The 24,077-nt window shown below is 39.3% G+C and overlaps 1 protein-coding gene across 1 annotated transcript in view; it reads right to left on the bottom strand.

The window, feature by feature from the left end:
- Positions 1-2,015: 2,015 nt before the first annotated feature.
- LOC128057493 (ATP-binding cassette sub-family C member 4-like) overlaps positions 2,016-24,077 on the bottom strand; it is a 213,842-nt gene continuing 191,780 nt past the window's right edge. The window contains 4 exon segments of the mRNA XM_052649910.1: positions 2,016-2,123; positions 10,129-10,263; positions 15,923-16,028; positions 16,466-16,638. Of these exon segments, the coding sequence (XP_052505870.1) occupies positions 2,016-2,123; positions 10,129-10,263; positions 15,923-16,028; positions 16,466-16,638 (522 nt within the window).

A 24,077-nucleotide genomic window follows, 5' to 3' on the forward strand; every position in this document is an offset into this window, starting at 1 on the left:
ACTCATTGTCCAGCAGCTGTAAGTGCTGCCAGTGGGCAACCTTAAACTACCAGCCCCTCTGGGGGCAGCCTGCATGCAATGACCCATCCAGGTGGAGGTTTACAGGCCTGGTCATTGGATGTGTCAGGGCAACCTTGAAAGGCCAACGTCACTCCAAACTCCCATGGAGTCAGCTCAGGTCGTCTGGCCAGTGATCCAGCTTGATCCTTTCCGCTGCCTTACCCTGTTTCTTCCCTCCTGATTCCACAGTGTGGACCCCTGGGGCAACCCCGATACACATCCAAGCACTAAACTCCATCTGAGTCTGCATCCCAGAGAGCCAGCCTGCAACACGTATCAGAAAACATTCCAGTATTTGGGGAGGATTATTATTGAAAATTACTGGTTACACATGTACTTATAACATTTTAAAACCCTTCCAATAAAATACAAAACAGTAGAAACAAGAACCTTTAGTGTGAATGTGGTTACCTTTGGTTTAACCTTCACAATCTAATGTTGTCTGACCAAATGAAATTAAGTTATATATTAAAAACAAAAGAAAACTATATGTTAAACCATGTGAACCTGCCACTTTATAGCTTATAAAAAAACTGAATGTTAGCAGTTCCACATGGCTGAATCTAATTTTAAAAAGTCCATTAGCATTTGAAATTTAGAGAACATTATACTTATGAATAACTCATGGTTTAAAGATATATTAATGAATTAAATTAGTAATTAGAAAATACATAGTACTATGGCTATTGATGGTGGTGCGTACCAAAACTTGCAGGTTGCAGCTCAAGTGGATCTTAGGGAAAAAATTCAGCTTTCTTTATTTATATTAGAAAAATAAGGACATTGATAATCTCTTTTCAATTTAAGAATTTAGAGGAAAAACCTCAAAGTTAAGGAAAAGTTGAAGGAAAGAATCATATGATGAACTAAGGGAAAAAGAGAGCATCAATCAAGCAGAAAGGTGATTCTTTGAAAACAGGAAGAAATTATGCAAGATTATTCATAAAAAAGAAGGCTAAAAGAAAATTAAAAAGCCAAAAGAACACAGTTAGAGATGCTGCAGATATTAAACATATAAGATACTGTGAATAAATTTATGCCAATCAAGCTCAAAACTCACAGGAAACAGATTCCTTCTAGAAAAATGAAACTTATCAAAATGACTCTGCAGAAATAACACACTGAAGAGGAAGCATATAATTACCAAAAGTTCCCCAGAGAGTGCGGCTGCACAACACTGTGAATGTAATTAATGCCACTGGATTGTGTGACTAGAAACGGTTATACAGTAAATTTTATGTTACATATACTTTACCACAATTTGTAATGTAAAAAAAAATAAAATAAAATCCTCTCTCTAGAAGACAGTCTAGCACACATCTGTCCTTCATTAGCAAACCCCCTAGAAGGGCTCCTATTTTGAGAAAGCATATTTTCTCTTCCTTCTCTTTCAGAACATATTGTCCTTCTGTATTTATATCCTTTTTTTTTTCTTTTTTTTTTTTTTTCTTTTTTTTGGTTACTTAAACTATAGTATATTATATGTTTTTCCTATCAGTTTTCTCTGTAGCATTTTAACCAGAGGTGTTTCGGTGGAAAAATGGATCCTAGTCATGTTAAAGGAAGTGGACACAAAACAGTAACTTTACACAGTCTTCAAGTATACAGAATCCCTGATATAACTGGAAAGTAATAGTTAATTCTGGGGACAGTAAAAATACATCTGTGACAACTTTGTCTCAAATCTTAGAAAATGAGTTTGGCTCTGGAGTCTCTCAAGACACAATTGTTGGTGGCCTGAACCTCTGATTTGGATAAGAAAGCAAGTAATATAACATTTAAATAAACATAATAAATCCTTTTTCAAGAGCTTGAAGTCATTGAGGTGGGAGAACTCACATTTTGTAATGTGTAAATATTTGTTACTGGTATAAAAAAAAAGTAGAATATAGTTTATGCAGTGCAAAACCTATTGGAAAAAAAGCCTTTGGAATAGACATAAACTCATGGTAGAATCACAGTGTTGACGCAAAAATTGTGAAGGCTGAGGGCTGTCCACTGGAAACATTCATAACCACAAGGTCACTGTGGGTAACATCTGGCTGTCTCCTTTTGAAGTACACCTGAGGGAGAAAAAGACAAAAACATGTTTAAGAGTTTTAAAGTCCTCCTCCTAAGGCAACACATTTCTAGGTTTCCTTCTTCATGTGAGGCAATCATATTACTATTGGAGACATAGTTTTAGAAAACCAGGGCTGTATTTATTCTATGGAGGAAGTAGCCCCATTAAAAACCCCCAGTGGGGCTGGATGTAATGCCAAATAACCTATAGATCTCCTAGATATCTGATCATTCTGATTCAGAGATATGCTTTATCACTACAGTAAATTGATACACAAAATCATTTTATTCCCTGAAATAAATTAAAAACAGGGTAACAAAGAGGATAGGAAAACTAGCATCGGAACAGGGTTTGTCATTTTCACATGTAAAAGGAGCACAACAGATTTGGATGTTAATATCGGGTTATTACCTTTATATGTTATAAACTCTGATTGGCAAGCACTGAAACACTGGCATATATGTATGAAATATCCTGGTATTTAATTTGTGTGGCAAAGCAGTTATAGGTCCTATAGAAATGTGATCTGTGGATAGTGGGTCCCAAGAATGAAAAGAAAATCAAATGCTTTAACAATCACTCAACCAAGAGACTTCTCTAAAATGTAAGATGATACCCAATAACAGGACAGATCTCTGCCAGATGTTTGAGCTCTTGAATTCTACCAAATTCTAGCTGAACTGGAAGAGATACAGCTATATCAGTATTTTTCAGTATATCAGGTATATCAGTATTTTTTCAGTGTATAATCAGAACACAGAAGAAAGGAAGTGCTGTCAAGTTCCACAATCATCAGTTTTTAGTAGCTGTATTGTATCTCAGTTCCTTACAGATGCATGTAACAAAATAAAATAATGTCAGGGCTTGTGAAGCCTTATCTCTGAACATGTTTGGGCAAAAAACAACTTCAAGTGTAACTCTTTTTCCTCAAAGAAGAATGTGAAAAGTTCCCTTTGAGTCTTTAATACAGAAAATTTATAGTCTATCAGAGGCTAACTCATGTCACAAACTGGGCTGCTTAGACACATGATTACAGATCTCTTTCATAGAACCTGACTGCAAGTGCATTTGTGGGTGCTGTAAACAGAATTATCATGAGAGAGAATGAACTTCACACATGAAACAGAAAAGCACTAGGACACCTACCTTCGCAGTAAGTGCACTTCCTTACTCTCTTGTTGCTAACATATCCTGCTACCCCCAAACAGCTCTGCATACAAAATGCTATATATTTAAATGTAACTTAAGGAGAAAAATAAACTCTCCAAGAATGCTTGGGCCCAATGGCTGAAATCTGAGACTATTTCCACTGTAATGGAAGCACTTAAGAATAAAGCCTTTGGTGGGAGTGGAGGGGGAGTTGATTACACATCATCACCCTCCTCCATTTTCTTAAGCTAGACATATTTTGTGATTATATATGTATGTACTCTTTTGGTGAAACTAAAAAGAGTTAAAGGAACAAAAGAAAATTCATTTTCTACTGCTTAACATTCTTTCCAAAATCATCTGGTTCCTTTCTCTACAACTCTTCTCCATACAATTTTTTATAAAGACAATATTATTTTTAGCAACTTTTAACTGAAAAGGACTTTGCTTCATGGTCTGAAATACCTGAACTGAATACTGCAAAGGATATTCATCAGTTGGGGGCCCCTGATTTCGAGTCTCAAAAGTGACCTAGAAGAACTATGGGTATATTTGTTTTATTATTGGGAGGCAAGGTTTCTATCCACAGCCTTTTACAAAATGACCCCACTTTTATACTGTAAAATTCTCTATATTCTCAAAGCACTTAAGCATCTGCTCTCTCATTTGATCCCTGGGATAAGTGTGAAGAAGACAGCAGGGCTGTCATCCTGCTCTACACACAGGTGAGGACCAGAGTCTCAGAGGCCCTGGGGGACACAAGGCCACATGGATGCTAAGTGCCTCCTCCATCTATCCAATTGGACCAGGCTCCTAGAGCTAGGATATGAGAACTTCATAACTGCTGGGCTGTATTAGGTGATTTCACGAATAGACAAAATGACACCTCTGTTACACCCTGCGAACAAAGAAACTTCAAAAAACCTCAACCAGGTCTGCTTAATCACAGAACAGAATGGATGGCAGGCATTTATTCCTGGAGGTGAACTGTGTCCCCTCTGAAAGGCTGTTGCTGAACCATGAAAGATGCCATGATTCTTGGCCTCCACAGAAGAATTCAATTTGGGGCCAGTGATGAGGCTTGATCACTCAGAGCTTTTGTGTAATAAAGTTTTATTAAAGTATAAAAGAGATAAAGAAAGCTTCTGACACAGACATCAGAAGGGGACGGAAAGAGTGCCCCTGCTAGTCTTTAGGCCGATGTTATATGGCTACTAGTAGTAGCAGTGTTAGTCGCTCAGTTGTGTCCGACTCTTTGAGACCACATGGACTGTGGCCCACCAGGTTCCTCTGTCCATGGGATTCTCCAGGCAAGAATACTGGAGTGGATGGTCATTCCCTTCTCCAGAGGATCTTTCCGACCCAGGGATCTAACGCAGGTCTCCTTCATTGCAGGCAGATTCTTTACCGTCTGAGCTACAGGGAAGATCCATATAGCTACTAGCAGTCTGCTAATTAGAGAAAGGAAATGTCTCAAAACTCAGAGACTGGTATCAGGCCCCTCACACAACATGCATTTTAAGATAACATTGGCACAAGGTGAACTGTCCCTGGACCTAAAATGATTGACATAAATCTTGAGGAAACTCAGGTTTCCAAGCAAATATAGTCTCACTGACTTAGCTTAAGAGAATATTTGCATGAATAAAACATACTCATTGTCAAGTCTGTTCTGAATCTTAGGGAGAACTGACTTGAAGACAGAGTCTAGGGTAAATACATAGTTCATTAACATAGCTTTTAAGACAAAGATTTCAATAAGAAAAATGCATTGATTAGCTCAAAGTTTGAGAAAAGTTAAGTTCAGATGGAACCAGGTATCTTCATGGTAAACAGAATTTTAAAAGAAAACTCTTTTCAAATTTGCATCAGTTAAGTTCAGTCCCTCAGTCCTTCATACTCTTTGCGACCCCACGGACTGCAGTATACCAGGCTTCCCTGTCACCAACTCCCAGAGCTTACACAAACTCATGTCCATTGAGTTGGTGATGCCATCCAACCATCTCATCCTCTGCCATCCCCTTCTCCTCCCATCTTTAATCATTCCCAGCACCAGGGCCTTTTCAAATGAGTCAGTTCTTTGCATCAGGTGGCCAAAGTATTGGAGTTTCAGCTTCAACGTCAGTCCTTCCAATGAATATTCAGGACTGATTTCCTTTAGAATGGACTGGTTGGATCTCCTTGCTGTCCAAGGGACTCTCAAGAGTCTTCTCCAACACCACAGTTCAAAAGCATCAATTCTTCAGTGCTCAGCTTTCTTTACAGTCCAACTCTCATATCCATACATGACTACAGGAAAAACCATAGCCTTGACTAGACGGATCTTTGTTGACAAAGTAATGTCTCTGCTTTTTAACATGCTGTCTATGTTGGTCATAATTTTTCTTCAAAGGAGCAAGCGTCTTTCAATTTCATGGTTGCAGTCACCATCTGCAGTGATTTTGGAGCCCAAGAAAATAAAGTCTGCCACTGTTTCCATTGTTTCCCCATTTATTTGCCATGAGGTGATGGGACCAGATGCCATGATCTTCGTTTTCTGAGTGTTGAGTTTTAAGCCAACTTTTTCACTCTTGTTTCACTTTCATCAAGAAACTCTTTAGTTCTTTGCTTTCTGCCATAAGGGTAGTATCATCTGCATATCTGAGGTTATTGAAATTTCTCCCAGCAATCTTGAATCCAGGTTGTGCTTCATCCAGCCCAACATTTCTCATGATGTACTCTGCATGTAAGTTGAATAAGCAGGGTGAAAATATACAGCCTTGATGTACTCCTTTCCAGATTTGAAACCAGTCTGTTGTTCCATGTTAAGTTTTAACTGTTGCTTTCTGACCTATATACAGATTTCCCAGGAGGCAGGTAAGGTGCTCTGGCATTCCCATCACTTGAAGAATTTACCACAGTTTGTTGTGATCCACAGAGTCAAAGGTTTTGGCATAGTCAATACAGCAGAAATTGATGTTTTTCTGGAACTCTCTCGCTTTTTAGATGATCCAGCAGATGTTGGCAATTTGATCTCTGGTTCCTCTGCCTTCTGTAAATGTAGTTTGAACATTTGGAAGTTCACAGTTCATGTACTGTTGAAACCTGGCTTGGAGAATTTTAAGCATTACTTTGCTAGCATGTGAGATGGGTGCAATTATGTGGTAGTTTGGGCATTCTTTGCAATTGCCTTTCTCTGGGATTGAAATGAAAACTGACTTTTCCTGTCCTGTGGCCACTGTTGAGTTTTCCAAATTTGCTGGCATATTGAGTGCAGCACTTTCACAGCATCATCTTTTAGGATTTCAAATAGCTCAACTGGAATTCCACCACCTCCACTAGCTTTTTTTGTAGTGATGCCTCCTAAGGCCCACTCGACTTCGCATTCCAGAATGTCTGGCTCTAGGTTAGTGATCACACCGTCGTGATTATCTGGATCATGAAGATCTTTTTTGTATAGTTCTTCTGTGTATTCTTGCCACCTCTTCTTAATATCTTCTGCTTCTGTTAGGTCCATACCATTTCTGTCCTTTATTGTACCCATCTTTGCATGAAATGTTCCCTTGATAGCTCTAATTTTCTTGAAGAGATCTCTATTCTTTCCCACTCTACTGCTTTCCTCTATTTCTTAGCATTGATCACTGAGGAAGGCTTCTTAGCTCTTCTTGCTGTTCTTTGGATCTCTGCATTCAAATAGATACATCTTTCCTTTTCTCCTTTGCCTTTAGCTTCTCTTCTTTTCTCAGGTATTTGTAAGGCCTCCTTAGACAATCATTTTGCCTTTTTGCATTTCTTTTTCAGTGGATATAAATTTGTATAGAGAAGGGGGAAAAGTATATCACTAGTAGTTTGTTTCCTCCTGCAGCTTAAGAGAGAGATAAAAGATGTCTGGCACTTGCAGCCTACTCCCTCCATTTGGAGACCCCTGGCCTTCCTTCCTCCAATTTTACATGTTGAAATCCTAAACCCTCCAGTACCATAGAATGTGACTGTACTTGGAGACAGTGTCTTTAAAGAGGCAAGAAAGTTAAAATGAAATCATACAGGTGTGTCCTAATCTAACAGACTGGAGTTCTCATATGAAGAGACCAGGACACAGGCTCACACAGAGGGAAGAGCATGTGAGACACAGAGGGAAAATGGAGTCTACAAGACAAGGAGAGAGACCTCAGAGGAAACCAACCCTGCTGACACCTTGACCTCAGACTTCCAACCTCCAGGGCTGTGAGGATATAAGTTTGTGCTGTTTAAGTCACCTACTCTTTGGTCTTTGTATGGCAGCCCTAGCAAACTACAGCCCCATTTAGCTTTATGTATCTAAGTGGTATTTGCTCTACTATTTCATGGATCATCCATAAAGGGTCAATCAGACAGTGATCTGCTCACCTGAGCTAGGAGTTCAAGAAAATGTGATGTGGAAGCATTTCTCCCAGATGTTGGGTTTTCTTTTCAGATGAATGAATTTTGTTCCATTAGAGTGAAAACCTTGTGACTTAGGCTAATCCTCCTGGTGTTATATCTCTGAACAATACATTGATACCTGATGCTTGCACATTCAAAAAGCTGATAATCTGACAGTTTATCCTCCTAAGAGGATGCAGAATATGCAGAAATAATGTCAAGATGGGATGAGAATTAAGAAAAATATTTCTTTCTGTACAGGTGACCTGAGCCAGTGGTAGGACTGAAATCCAAGAGTGAGGTTCTGTCACCCTGTGAACTTTGGTGACTGGCCCTACCTTAGCTACCACGTGACAAGAGCAGTGTTCTCAGGCTCGACACAGGACACAGTACCTAGGACCGCACCCAGCCTCCCCAGCAATGCCTACTCTGTGCTTCCTGGACCAGCCCTGTGACCTTGGGTGAGCCCTGTAACCACTCTCCTCATCCATGACATGGGATAAAAATGGACCTTCATGAGATTACATGAAATCATACATGTGAGAACTGTATAAAATAAATTATAAAGAACTACACAAATATAACCTACCATTAATATTGTTAGAGTATGTGCAGGGTTACTAGACCTGGAATCACATGATTTCTAATTCTATGACCTATGTCTGCTTCAGTATATGTTACACTTGATTTAAAATATTTACTAAAAGACCAAATTTCTCATTCTGTGTCTGCTGCAAACTAGCTTAACACCAGTTATATACATAGGACCACCTTCCTTCTAAAGTACCTTAGTTTCCTCACCTGTACAAAGAGAGCCTTGAGTCCTATTATCTTATTATCTGGACCAATCTAAAATTCTGTGTTCCTTTTCTGATTACTCAATGTCATGATAATATAGTTTTAAAATGAAGACTTTGACATACAGGTGGGAACACCTCTTTTTGATGTGAAATGCCTAAGGTCAAAAGAGCAAAACGGTTTGGGAGATTCCTGGCTCTCGAGTTATCAGGAGGGATGGTCTGACTGGGAGACACTCTGTGAATTTCAGGCATAAAAAAATACAAAGTTCCTTGTTCAGCTTGTCAACATTTGCACACAATGTGAGTACTCATGAAAAGTTCAGAACAGAGACTTCCTTGTCTGTAAGCCTAAGCATGAACTCTAGCTCTGTCAACTCTTCAGCCAGCTCTGGGACCCAGGAAGTCTCCTACCTGATGAGCAGCGGAAGGTTCTGCTCTGCATTTCCTCATTTCTAGAGAGGACTGAGAAGAGACAGTGATGAACTAAGGCTACATTTTATATAAATCTTTCATATACAAGTACTTAAGATACTGGGCCATGTTTACTTTAAGACATTTTAAATACAACACAAATAATCTTATTCTATTTACAAGTGAAAATCTGGGAAAGGCAGAAAAGTATGAAGAATGGAAAATACATCCATAATTTAACAGGCAGAGATAAATTTTCAATGGGGAAGCCACATCCCACCCTGAGCCACACATGTTAAGGGGTAAGAACACCAGACCTTCCTTCCCTCCCTCTATCTTCCTATCAACCCCAATCCTACTCCCATCTGGTTCCAGAAAGACTTACAGATGGCATGATAATGGCTAAGCCTCTTAAACCAGACCTTGGCTACCACTACACCTCTGTTAGGAAGATACCATGTGACCTGAATGTTACTCACTGAGCCCCTTCCTCACACCACACACAGTGCTTAGTGTCTCAGACATCTCATCTCTGTGAAAGTGCTGTGTAAACCTTCAGGCACCATTCAGACTACAGTGTGAAGCTATTGTGAGTTCTTGATTTGTACTGATGACAATTTCATTGTCTAGAAGGTAGAGGAAGCTGGGGGTGGTGGGGGGGGGGGGGGGGGCGGCGGTCGGGGAGGGAGGTGGCAAATGGACCTAATTCTAAACAACAAAGAATTAGGGAGAAAGTGATAATTTCAGTTAAGAGTTTTCTTTACAGGTTAGGAAACAGAAGAGACCTACACCTTTCTCTGGAAGATCTTCCAAGAATCGAAATATTCCAAGTTGGGTTTTTTTTCCCCCTTAAACTCTCAAATTTCCTGGATATTATTTGATGGAACTTGTATCACAAATGTAATGAGCACCAATCAGAATGAATGTAAAGGGTCTGCAAAATGAAAATATTCTATGTTCCATGAGAATCTGAACCCAGAGTCCAAACATGTGGGAAGTCGAATCCAAAATCTCTGTCTCAGGCACCGGTGCACGCACACAGAAGGGTTCACACATCCTGACCCCACCTCCAGCACCGCTGCAGATTCTCAGCAGACCTGCCTTCCACCTGCCCTGTGTTGTTAAAGACCCAGTCATGACGCTTCCTCTATGGAGGCTTCTACTGAAAAGAACACAGAGTGCTTGTTCCTAGACCGTTGGTGGTGATCCTGTGAAGAGTGAATCCTGGAGGTGGATTTTAATTACAGCTTCCCGCAATAGCCTCACCTATTTTGCCCTTTTAGCAAGGACAGCAGCCTCTTCCTTGCCCAGTTCTTGCACCATCTTGTAAAATTGGCTGTTTCTATCTTGCAGCAAATTATTTGGCTGATTATGTTCTTTCCGTTTCCCTGAATCCAAAACCTGTTAACAGCAGAAAGGAACCCATTAGCACAAAATGTCTCCCAGTAACACTTAATTCAGACAATACTTCAAAAAGGGGCAGGACAGGGAGAATTTGGGCAGTAGGACTGGTGATATTTACATGGTTCGATTCCCCTGTTTCACTGGGAGACAAGGGCCCAGCCCAGCCTTTCATCATTGTATGGTTGTAGCAAAGGAAGAAAACGAAAGTTCTTTCATTTTCAGAAAACAAAAGTTCTTTCATTTTCAGAAAACGAAAGTTTTAATCATGACTATGATTACTGGAACTGAACAGTCTGTAGCATTTTATATTCTGCCCAGGGCCTTTGGGGTTGTTATCATTAGTTAGTGCTTTGAGCTCTCAGACTCTGAGCTTTGAGGGCTATTTATAAGATACACAGCGTTGGGAAATGTCTTGATTCAAGAAAATCAAACATCTGTCACTTCCTCAGCCGCTCCTCCAGGCTGGCCACCTGCCCTCTGGAACATTAGACTTTGTAGTAGATTGACCTGTCTGTATGTCCTTAAAGCTTTCAGAACACACAATCACTTGCCTTCCAGAAAGGAAACAGGTACAGTCATCCCTCAGAGCTATTGTGGGTTCAGTTTCAGAATACCAGAATATAATGAACATCATAGTAAAGTGAGTCACATGAATTTTCTGGTTTCCCAGGGCACATAGAAGCTATGTTTACATTATACTGTACCCAAGCATGTGTGCAATAGCATTATTGCACAATAATGAAAAACAATGAGAAAAACAATGTATGTATATATGTCTGTATATATATATATATATATATATATATATATATATAAAGTATTGCTAAAAAATCTTATCATAAGAGACTTCAGTAAGTCATAGTAGTAATATCAAAGATCATTGATGTTACAGATCACCAGAGCAACTTCAATGATAGTGAAAATGTATGATATATTGTGAGAATTATCAAAAGGTGACACAGAGACACAAAATGAGTAAATGCTGTTGGAAAAAATGGCACCCATAGACGTGCTTAATGTAGGTTTTTGACAAACTCTCAATTTGTAAAAATAAAACAGTATCTGGGAAACACAATAAAACAAGGTATGTCTATATTTCTAAAGCAAGCAATAAAAATAACATTGCCTCAAAAATTAAAGTTTTGAGAAAGAACATTCCTGGTGATGTTTTTGCTGAATTGAAAGCCAACTGGTAATCAGAAGCTCTAGAAAAATATACAAGCTTTATACTTGGGGTGAATGGAGCACAGAGGACAATCCTCAACTCTAACTGAGGAATGCAGAGGTCCCCTGAGGTCTAATCCTGCCATTCCTACCAGAGGAGTCAGCAACCACAACCAGTTCAGAACAATATATAAACAAGTAGCCGAGTTTACATCTCCTGGTGGGATCTGCCTGTGACATCACTGATGAACGCAACCAGGGAGCCCTACCTTGAAGGTCTCCCAACACAGGAGTGAGAAGGGAAGCTTCACAGTGAAGGGTAAGATCCTTTCCTAGAAACAAGGTCATTCATCACAAAGGTGACAGGCTCCAAAGAGAACCCTAGCATCTCCCTTCTCCCTCTGTCTTCCCTACTCACCCAGATGCTCAGTCTCTGTACCCAGAAACCAACATCAACTTCTTTCTCTGCCCTCAGATCCCATGTTCAATCCATCATGCAGTCCATTTGGCTTCACTTCCTTATCTACCCCAAGTCCCACCATCTCACCATTGCCATCACAGGCACCTTAGACTAATCCAAAAGTCTAGAGAGGGCACACTGTAAGACAGTGAATACTGAATTTGCAGAACTGAAAGACCATCAGTGTGATTTTGGCTGTAAAGGAAGGAGGGAGAGCAGAGTGGGACAAAACTAGAAAGTTGGGGAGGGACTGGCCAGACATTGCTTCATAAAAGTTCTTTAAAGATTTGTTCATAGACATTGATCAAGAGAGAAAATTTGAGATTATAGAAATTTACCAGGAGATATTGGTAAGTAAAAGACACTTGCTCTTTGGAAGAAAAGCTATAACAAACCTAGATCGTGTATTAAAAAGCAGAGACATTGCTTTGCTGACAAAGGTCCGTCTAGTCAAAGCTATGATTTTTCCAGAAGTCATGTATAGATGTGAGAGTTGGACCATAAAGAAGGCTGAGCACTGAATACTTTCGAACTGTGGTGCTGGAGAAGACTCTTGAGAGTTCCTGGACTGCAAAGAAGACCAAACAAGTCAATCCTAAAGGAAATCAACCTTGAATATTTATTGAACAGACTGATGCTGAAGCTGAAGTCCAATACTTTGGCCACCTGATGTGAAGAGCTGACTCACTAGAAAAGACCCTGATTCTGGGAAAGATTGAAAGCAGAAGGAGAAGGGACAACAGAGGATGAGCTGGTTGGATGGCATCACTGACTCAGTGGACGTGAGTTTGAGCAAGCTCTAGAAGATAGTGAAGGACATGGAAGCCTGGTGTGCTACAGTCCATGGGGTCACAAAGAGGTGGACAGGACTGAGACTAAACAACAAATCGGTAAGTAAAGCATTAAACAAATGAGCATATTTTGATAATAGCAACAAAGCTGCTTTGTTCAGAGGAAACAGATGTTCACATCTGCAGATCAGGTGCTGAGTGATAACACTTTAGGACTGACCAGGTGACAGTTCAGCTCAGTTCAGTCACTCAGTCGTGTCTGACTCTTTTCAACCCCATGGACTGTAGCATGCCAGGCCTCTCTGTTCATTACCAACTCCCAGAGCTTGCTCAAACTCATGTCCATCAAGTCAGTGATGCCATCAAATCATCTCATCCTCTGTCATCCCCTTCTCCTCCTGCCTTCAATCTTTCCCAGCATCAGGGCCTTTTCAAATGAGTCAGGTCTTCGTATCAGGTGGCCACAGTATTGGAGTTTCAGCTTCAGCATCAGTCCTTCCCATGAATATTCAGGAATGATTTCCTTTAGGATGGACTGGTTTGATCTCCTTGCAGTCCAAGGGACTCTCAAAAGTCTTCTCCAACACTACAGTTTAAAAGCATCAATTCTTTGACACTCAGCTTTCTTTATGGTCCAACTTTCACATCCATACATGACTACTGGAAAAACTCTGCTTTTTAATATGGTGTCTAGGTTGGTCATAGTTTTTATTTCAAGGAGCAAGTGTCTTTTAATTTCATGGCTGCAGTCACTATCTGCAGTGATTTTGGAGTCCAAGAAAATAAAGTCTGTCACTATTTCCATTGTATTCCCATCTTTTGCCACAAAGAGATGGGACTGGATGCCATGATCTTAGTTTTTTGAATGCTGAGTTTTAAGTCAGCTTTTCACTCTCCTCTTTCACATTCATGAAGAAGTTAGTTCTTCAGTTCCTCTTTGCTTTCTGCCACAAGGGTGGTGTCATCTGCATATCTGAGGTTATTTAAATAGCTGATAAATGAAGAGAAGCTAAAGGAGAAAAGTAAAGATATACTTATCTGAATGCAGAGTCCCAAAGAAAAGCAAGGAGAGATAAGAAAGCCTTCCTCAGTGATCAATGCCAAGAAATAGAGGAAAACAATAGAATAGGAAAGACTAGAGACCAGGTGACATGTCCAAATTCTGTCCTTCCTCAGTTTCCCTAACCAACCACACATTCCAAGGTGACAGTATTTCTAAGAATTAGATAATAAAAAGAATCTGCTACCATTAATGACATTAATGCTATAATACCAAAAACCAAAACTAAATCTTCAGGGTACATTTAGGAGCAAGGAATTTAATTGAACAGACCCTTAACTGAGCTGGAGATCAAGCCATCTTTCTGCTGCTACGTCTAAAGCCTGACAAAGGGCTTGAAATAGGTCAGCATCATTTATTTATAATGGAAGAATGGTGCTTTAGGGGATAATCTCCGAAATGCAATGTTGAGGGGTAAGAACAAAGAGACAGGTAAAATCTAGCAATAAAAGGTTACTTTGTCAATTAGCATCAAGAACACAAAATGAACGACTAAGGATGCCTGACACAAAACATTTCTAGAAATTAAGAGTCAGTGTTGGGCAATCTTGAATGTAACCCTATTCCTCATGAAAGTCTGCATGTAGAGCCCACTTCCTGCTGTGATGTCTAGTCCAGGAAAACAGATGCACTGTTTGGAGCCTAGAGCATCCCTTTGGTTGGGGATGCCCCACTCCCATCATCTGCCTCCCCAGAGCTCACTCCTGTGCACGTCCAGCTCAGGGAGTGAGGCTACAGGCACTGCCTCAGTGCTGACAGGCTGGTATCTACTCATTGTCCCCACTGATGTCCCATCTGACAATGCATGTGAGGTAGGGTGGGAGGTGATATTCCAGGAACTGCCCAAGTCAAAAGAGACAGTTCTATTATCATCAGACATGAAGAACTGCGGGTACTACTGACCACTCATTAGTGATTATTGCCCGTTTTGTATGGACCATCAAAATACCTCAAAGTATCTTGCATTCCTTGAGATTATTTGCTGCCAAAGTTTATCTATGAGGAATGCTTTTCTTGTTTTATAAAGCCACATCCTAACATGTATTGAAACTGAGCAAGCAACAGAGGAAAAGGACAAAGAAAGAGAGAAAATGAAAAAGAGAGAGAAAAGGAATAGACACAGGAAGGAAATCAAGCTAAGGAAGGAAATATTAAATTACTAAGAAAGAAAGAGCCAACCAAACCTGGAAGGAATATACTAGACAGATATCCAGAGACAAAAGCCTGGAGCTTGCCATGTGTGCAGAACAAAGCTATTGTTAAGAGACTCGCTGATTGTTTATTTAGTCTCTCATCCCTGATTGGCCTTTCTTTCCAAACTCTCACCTGTGAAGCAGAAGTCACTGCAACAGTTCAGAGACCCTGTTGCCAGGTGGCCTTTGTTAGGTTCTGCCAGTAGGGGGCACTAAAGGGAGACTGAAGGTGGAAACAACGCTAATGCTCTACCTGATCCTGCTACTACCGGCATCTCAGCACTGGGACCTGACTCCAGCTCCCGGCTATTAGCACCTGGAGAACCAGCCCCATCCTGCCCCCTCACAAATATGACCACAACCGAGCAGTGACCTCTCCTTGGAGGTCTTAGCATCAATTCCTTAGGGCCTCTTTTCTGAGATTTCAGGTCTGGAGATCTGTCCTAGGATATGGTAGCTGCTTTCTAAAATCGTTACCCCAGTGTTTCAGTTTTCTAGCCCTCTAATCCCTATGTAATAAATTCCTTATATTAAATCCTTTCAGTTAAAATACTGTTTTTCTCACTAGGCCTTTTCTTCTCGTGGACTCCTGAGAAAATCTGCAACTTTAGCCATAAACCTCCTGTCTAAACTAGAGGCTAATTTTTTTATAAGGGAATCCAAAAATGCTGAAACAACTATGACACAGTGAAAATGACTGTGTTCTACCCCACTAAAATATGGAGCTAAAACTTGGGTTTGGAATATTTTAATGGTTGGCCATTATAAAAAAGACAATTCAAATAAACTTTTAATATGAAAATATAAGATTATTGGATATATTATTTAATAATGCATTCTAAAAGTATAGTTAAGTACTTTAGTAACTTCCAGGAATGAGAAAAGAAACTAACAGAAAAATTAATAGAGGTTCCTATCAAATTTTACACAGAAGGATACATTGAAAATTGAACATAAATGGAAACAACTACAATGGAGAGGGTCTTACCAGTATCCATTCACAGTCAATAATGTTGCTCAACCTGTGTGCAATGGTCAGCACAGTGCACTGGGCAAATCTCTCACGAATTCTTTTTTGTATGAACTTATCAGTTCTAGAAACAAAGAAGTTGATTTAATTCAGTAAAGACAGGAAAAGCAGACTTAAGACTTAAAAACATCCTATGATATTTTTACAATGTTTTTTAAAATCAATACTTTAACGTATAGTCTTATTCCTAAAAAAACTATAAAAAGTCTACTTAGAAATTTACTATTTTTCATAAAATGAGGGAAAGTTAGTCTTTCCTCAAAATTGCTTGAAACTATCAGGAGCTGGATTTAGGAATTCAGCTTTCTTAGGGTTCCTCATAACAACATTAACACCACATAACATGTCTTGGTTTTTTCCTTTGTTTTCTGGAATTAATATTATCAACAGATATCCATGAGGCCAAACGAGCACTTAGAAACATTTTGAAGATTCACTAAATGTTTTCCATTTACCACATTTACAAGTCAGTTCAAGATTTCCTGGGGCTCAGCTCCACACCTTGGATCCACATATGATGTGGCTTTGTCAAGAATCAATATCTGATTCTTCCTGAGAAGAGCCCTGGCAAGGCACACCAGTTGTTTCTGACCAGCACTCAAGTTCAATCCAGATTCTACTAATTCAGTATTCATTTTAGCAGGAAGACCTTCAATGGATTCTTTGAGTTGTACCTGTGGATACAGAAAGAATGACATTTTTCTAAGCAAACTGCTACCGAAGTAGACAAGCGTCTTAGACATTAGAGTTTTGACATCCTCAGGACTTCTTACGTATCTTACATGTACAGTCAGGTAATGGGGAGAGCCCCTTCCAATGAGTGTTCACTGAGAAAGATGGTGTAGTCAACTCAGTACAAAAAGATCTCAGTGTCCCCCTTTCCCACCACAGGACATCCACCAGAAACTCTGCCCCCCAGGGGTTAGTTAAGGAAGTTTCTCAAAATGTGAAGCTATTTCTCCCAATATGATTGAAACAGAAAAGTTAAAAGGATCTTTATGGTTGAGTCAAGTTTCCCAAAGTACATTTTGCATAGGAATTGGTACACTAGAGAAAAGCTTTCAAAAATTTTACAGAAAATCTGGTTCTCTGAAGATATAAGCTTATTGGCCCTTTACTATTTTCTAAAGTTTAATATATGCAAGTTCAAGCAATAGCAAACTGCCACTTATACATTAGTATTCCTGGAGCCCATTCTGATGATGGTTCTTTCCCAAGTTTAATCCTACAAATAGTGGACCAATCAAATGCATTTTCTTCAGTGTCTTCAATGCATTGTTTGTGAATGAAAATGCACGAAAAAGAAAACACAACATCTTATTTCTCCCAGCATATGGATATAGGTTGTTGTTGTTCAGTCACTGAGTCATGCCCAACACTTTGCAACCCCATGGACAGCAGCATACCAGTGTTCCTAGTCCTTCACTATTGCTTGGAGTTTGCTCAAACTCAAATCCATTAAGTTGGGGATGGTATCCAACCATCTTGTCCTCTTTCATACCCTTCTTCACATGCCTTCCATCTTTCCCAGCATCAGGGTCTTTTCTAATGCGTCATCTCTTCACATCAGGTGGCCAAAGTATTGGAGCTTCAGCTTCATCATCAGTCCGTCCAAAGAAAATTTGGGTTGATTTCCTTTAGGATTGACTGGTTTGATCTCCTTGCTGTCCAAATGACTCTCAACAATCTTCTACAGAACCACAGTTCTAAAGCATCAGTTCTTCAGCGCTCAGCCTTCTTTGTGGTCCAACTCTCACATTGGTACATGACTACTGGGAAAACCATAAGTTTGACTACATGGACTTTGTAGGCAAAGTCATGTCTCAGCTTTTTAATATTCTGTCTAGGTTTGTTATAGCTCCTCTTCCCAGGAGCAAGCATCTTTTAATTTCATGGCTGCAGTCACCATCTGCAATGATTTTGGAAATAATGTCTGTCATTGTTTCCACTATTTCCCCATCTATTGCAATGAAGTGATGAGACAGGATGCCATGATCTTAGCTTCTTGAATGTTGAGGTTTTTTTTTTTTTTTTTAATATAAAAGAGACACAGATGTATAGAACTGTCTTTTGAATGTTGAGTTTTAAGCCAGCTATTTCACACCCCTCTTTCACTTTGATCAAGAGGTTCTTTAGTTCCTCTTCACTTTCTATGATTAGGGTGGTGCATAGACCTGGATTACTGTGATACTGAATGGTTTCCCTTGGAAATGAACCGAGATCATTCTGTCATTTTGGAGACGGCACCAAAGTACGGCATTTTAGGTTCTTTTGTTGACCTTTTTTTTTTTTTTTTTCTTGAAGCCAAACAAAAATAAATTGGAGACTTGAAGCCAGGCAGCCTGGGGATTAAGTCTTGCCTAGCTGTACCAACTGGGCAAGTTCCTGAACCTACTCTATCTTAGCTTCCTAAACTCTAAGACTATAATACCATAATTATAAAGGTGTGTGCCTCCTAACATTGTTAAGAATATTAAATGAGTCAGTACATGCAGAATTTGTAACAGACCAATATATATTGCCCATTATTAATAATGCTATCAGCTCGCCCCTCCTCAAGTTCTGCTTCACTTTTCTCCTTTGCACGTATCAGCACTGAGATTTTGTTACATATGTACATTTTGTTACATATGATTGGCTTGATTTTCAACTTCTCCAGGAGAATTGCAGCTCCAGAAGGACAGGCATTTTGTCTCTTGATGACTGTGACAGCCCCAGAATCTGCAGCATTGCCTAACAAGCTCTTAGTAGACATTTGTTGGCTGGATGAAGGTGGGCTTCCCTGGTGGCTCAGTGGTAAAGAATCCACCTGCCAAACAGGAGACTTGGGTTCGATCCTGGGTGAGATCCCCTGGCTAAGGAAATCGCAACCTACTCCAGTATACTTGACTGAGAAATCCTATAGACAGAGGAGCATGGCAGGCTACAGTTCATGGGGTTGCAGAAGAGTCAGACGTGACAAACAGCAACAACGTGAATGAAGGCATAAGTGACTCTAATTGCATGACATATCTGTTTCTATAAATTAGAAACTAAATTCATATGGATAATTAATTTATATATAACACTGTTTTCTTATAAGTGTAATTCTAAAAAGATATATTTTTATAACAATTAACTGGCTCCAAAATATCATATCACACTTTAAATAAAGGAAAGCTCTGAAAAAGTTATAATTTAAGGAAAATAGAACAAATAACTACTATTCAAAACTATACATTTCAGTATAGAATACTTTAGATTGTTTTTGAGCTTGGGAGAATAATAGAATACAGAAAAACTGAAGAATAATACACTGGACTTTAAGGCGCCCTGCCTCCATCATCGCTGTGTGCGCTCTGTGTAGTGGGTACTGACGCCCCTCACAGGAGGGGAACACAGAGGTCAGGTGGTTTCCACATTTTGTGGAACTTTCTTACTTTTCAAGAAGAAAATCTGGTGTAGATCAGAAGGAGACACTGAAATGCAATCAACAGATGGGGAAGAGCTTTTACCAGAGCAGGGCCAGCAGTAAAGGAAGTTCACCTAACACAAGGCCCCGGGAAATGGACATGTGACCTGTCTCCACCGCAAGGACTGAACCATGTGGTTCCTGATGCACAGGCTGCTGATGCCCAGGTTTCTGTATCTTTGTTTCCTGTGTGATAAGACACATTTGTGTCCTAAAAGAGACACTATCAATGTCAGACATTTAACTATACAATTTCTTCCCAGTTTCAACAGGACATTTCTGTTATTGTTTAGTTGCTAAGTCATGGACCTTACAGACTGTAGCCTGCCAGGTTCCTCTGTCCATGGGATTTCCCATGCAAGAATATTGGAGTGGGTTACCATTTCCTCCTCCAGGGAATCTTCCCAACTCAGGGATCAATCCCATTTCTCTCCATTGCAGGCAGACTCTTCATCACTCAGCAACTGGGGAAACCCCCATACTATACTCTTAATTCCAAATCTTAGTATCTAAGGTGTTTTGTTTTTGCTTTTTGATGGAAACAACACATCAATGATTCACTTCCAGAGTTTTATCTACTATGACCTTTAAACCTCTGAGTGATAAAGTGCTTCATCTTCAGGCACTACTCATGTTATATTTTTGGAGCTGCCTTTGCTTTTTAGCACCCCAATAGCACTAATTTCTGATGACCTTTTATCAGTTTACAGTAAGTTGGAAGTTTTCAGTACATGAAAAATGTATTTTAGGCATATTTAGGAAAATAACAAAAATGAGACAGGCAGCATCCATAGGACTGTCTTCCTTCTGCGTGTCCACCTCTGCCATGGAAAAAGAAAGAAACAGAACTAGAGGACCTTAAAATTTTTTTATGCCATCTTTTCCTTTTAATTGAAGTTCATAGAGGAAACTAGTGGTTTCCTCCTACTCATTCTCAGGTTAACTCGGTAAGTTTGGGTTCACATATCCAGTTAGGCATCATTTACAAATTAATAACTAAGGGTTTTGGTTCATTTAAAAACTGACTTCATTGATTTAGTGATACCTCTTGATGAGGGTGAAGGAGGAGAGTGAAAAAGCTGGCTTAAAACTCAACATTAAGAAAACTAAGATCATGGCATCTTGTCCCATCATTTCATGGCAAATGGAAGGGGAAAAGATAGAAGCAGTGACAGACTTCCTCTTCTTGGGCTCTAAAATCCGTACAGATGGTGACAGTAGCCTTGAAGTTAGAAGATGATTGCTTCTTGGCAGGAAAGCTATGACAAAACTAGACAATGCGTTAAAAAGCAAAGATATCACTTTGCTGACAAAGGTCCATATAATCAAACCTATGGTCTTTCCAGTAGTCATGTACAGATGTGAGAGCTGGACAATAAAAGAGCACTGAAGAATTGATGCTTTTGAACTGTGGTACTGGAGAACACTATTGAGAGTCCCTTGGAAAACAAGGGATCAAACTGGTCAATCTTAAAGGAAATCAACCCTGAATATTCTCTGGAAGGACTGATGTTGAAGCTGAAGCTCCAATATTTTGGCCACCTGCTGTAAACTCATTGGAAAAGACCCTGATGCTGTGAAAGATTGAAGGCAGAAGGAGAAGAGGGAGACGGAGGATGAGATGGCTGGATGACATCACCTATTCAATGGACATGAACTTGGGCAAACTCCAGGAGATGGTGAGGGACAGGGAAGCCTGGTGTGCTTTAGTCCATGAGGTCACATAGAGTCAGAGGTGACTTAGCAACTGAACAACAATAACTTAGACTGATAAATCATCCCTTTATCCAGATTCTCTATGAATTATTTATCACATTTGTATGTTTTTCAATGAATGATTTCATAAGTTTTTATTTAAAACAGTCATAAGGAATCAATTCCTAGAGAAACACAATGATGGGATGATTTCTCTAAGTGATATCACCAAAGTTAACAGGGTTAATTCCAGAAGCATCACATGGAAACCACATACTTCACTTTGTGAAATAAACTCACATTTCTTTCTTTTTATAGAAAGTTCCAAATGTAGTTTAAATAGAAGTAGATCTTAGTATTATCTACCACTTCAGTATTTTTATAATTTAGATTAATATTGCTTCTCTGTCCATGGAAAAATATATTCTAAAATTCTAGAGTAATGCTATCTGAGAATCTGTGCAAAAAGGTCTAAATCTGGGAAACAAATAGGAAAAATAATTTACCAGTACTTCCAGTTATTTTTTAAATATGTGTCCCAATTTCACCGTTAAATTTGTCCTATGAATTCAAGAGTAGTGGATCATCCTATCGTTCTTTATATTTAATGGTTAAATGCTCTACACACCTCTTCTCTTTCAGAATTTGTAAAAGACTCACAGACTTAAATGAAATCAGAGGTGCACAGGCAGGAGAAGGTGAAGCAATCAACCCAATTTAAGAAAACAAAACCCACATGTTGCTGAAAAGCAGGGTAGATGTATAAAGACTCAGTGGTGATATCCTTCAGAAACCAGAATTACTGACTGGAAATGGTCATACCTCCAAATCTGCCTGCTCACAGTCAAGGCTCATCTGTATATTACAGATTTCAGAGCTTCCATGAAAGGGTGACACTAAATGACAAACATACCAATTCAAACCAACATGAACAATCAATCTCTCAGATTTGTGTAACAACAAAACAAACAAAAAAAAAAGATTTTTAAAAATATGCCACACTTCTCTGAAATCAAAAGATCAGTCAAACATTTAGTAGTTATTTATGTAGAGTGTTTTCCCTGTGTTTTCCTCTAAGAGACTTATAGTATCTGGTCTTACATTTAGGTTTTCAATCCACTTTGAGTTTATTTTTGTATACAGTATTAGGGAGTGTTCTACTTTTCTTCTTTTAAACATAGCTGTCCAGTTTTCCCAGCACCACTTACTAAAGAGACCACCTCTTCTCCATCATATATTCTCACCTCATTTGTCACAGAATAGGTGACCACAGGTGTGTGAGTTCATCTCTAGGCTCTCTAGCCTGTTCCATTGATCTATATTTCTGTTTTTGTGCCAGTGCCACACCATCTTGATTACTCTAGATCTGTATTGAACTGGTCAAAAAGTTCATCTAAGTTTTTCCATAAAATCTTATGTAACAAATTTTTGGCCAACTCAGTAATATATTATGAAGTCAGGGAACCTAATTTCTCAAGCCTCATTTTTCTTTCTTAAAACTGCTTTAGCAACTTGGGGTCTTTTGTGTTTCCATTAAAACTGTAAAATTTTTCGCTCTAATTCTATGAAAAATGCCATTGGTAATTTGACGGGGATTGTATTTAATCTGAAGATTCTTTGGGTAGTATAGTCATTTTCACAATATTGTTTCTTCCAATCTAAGAACATGGTATATCCCTCCATCTGTTTTGCATCATCTTTTATTTCTTTTATCAGTACCTTGTAGTTTTATGAGTACAAGTCTTTTGCCTCCTTAGGTAGGTTTATTCCTAGGTATTTTATTGTTTTTGTTGCAATGGTAAATGAGACTGTTTTCTCAATTTCTCTTTCTGATCTTTCGTCGTTAATGCATAGGAATACTCATTCTTACTTTGTAAAAGCAAAAGACTGAGCTAGATCCTAGGAGAAATTAGAAGTCTATCTATGGCTTAGAAGTCTAGGGTTTCTTCCAACAGTAGAACTGATCTGTAAAATGAGTGCAAATACACAAAATAATTTGTATTAAAATACAAACTGACAGCAACTTAATAGTCAAAATTATTTTCATGCAAGGGTGAGGAAATTCAAAGAAGTGGGGCAAGGGAAAACATGACACAAATAACAGAAAATTCTCTAGAAATGAACCTATTCCTATAACAACTGAGCAGATGTTCCAGGGTTCTGTTATCTGCATTAATGCTAGAGCATTAAAATGATATAATTGCCAATAAATAATCATTATCAATTCCTACTATATAATTTACCTTTATAAACACTTTCCTATGGAACTTCTACACTTTATTAGTGTGATCTTGTTTATATTTTTTAGTCAATAAGGAAAAACTACTATTGTCTCCACTTAATAGATGTTTCCTAAGACCAGAGGAATTGATGCTTTTGAACTGTGGTGTTGGAGAAGACTCTTGAGAGTCCCTTGAACTGCAAGGAGATCCAACCAGTCCATTCTGAAGGAGATCAGCCCTGGGATTTATTTGGAGGGAATGATGCTGAAACTGAAACTCCAGTACTTTGGCCACCTCATGCAAAGAGTTGACTCATTGGAAAAGACTCTGATGCTGGGCAGGAGGAGAAGGGGACGACAGAGGATGAGATGGCTGATGGCATCACTGACTCGATGGACGTGAGTCTGAGTGAACTGCGGGAGTTGGTGATGGACAGGGAGGCCTGGAGTTCTGTGATTCATGGGGTCGCAAAGAGTCGGACACGACTGAGCGACTGAACTGAAGATCAGAGGAATAAAATGAATATTGGAGTGTAATGGAGTAATTAATTCACTGCTGCTACTGCTGCTAAGTCGCTTCAGTCGTGTCCAACTCTGTGTGACCCCATAGACGGCAGCCCACCAGGCTCCCCCGTCCCTGGGATTCTCCAGGCAAGAACACTGGAGTGGGTTGCCATTTCCTTCTCCAATGCATGAAAGTGAAAAGTGAAAGTGAAGTCACTCAATCGTGTCCAACTCTTAGTGAC

Source organism: Budorcas taxicolor, chromosome 12, assembly GCF_023091745.1.
Source record: "Budorcas taxicolor isolate Tak-1 chromosome 12, Takin1.1, whole genome shotgun sequence".
NCBI classification, from domain to species: Eukaryota; Metazoa; Chordata; class Mammalia; order Artiodactyla; family Bovidae; genus Budorcas; species Budorcas taxicolor.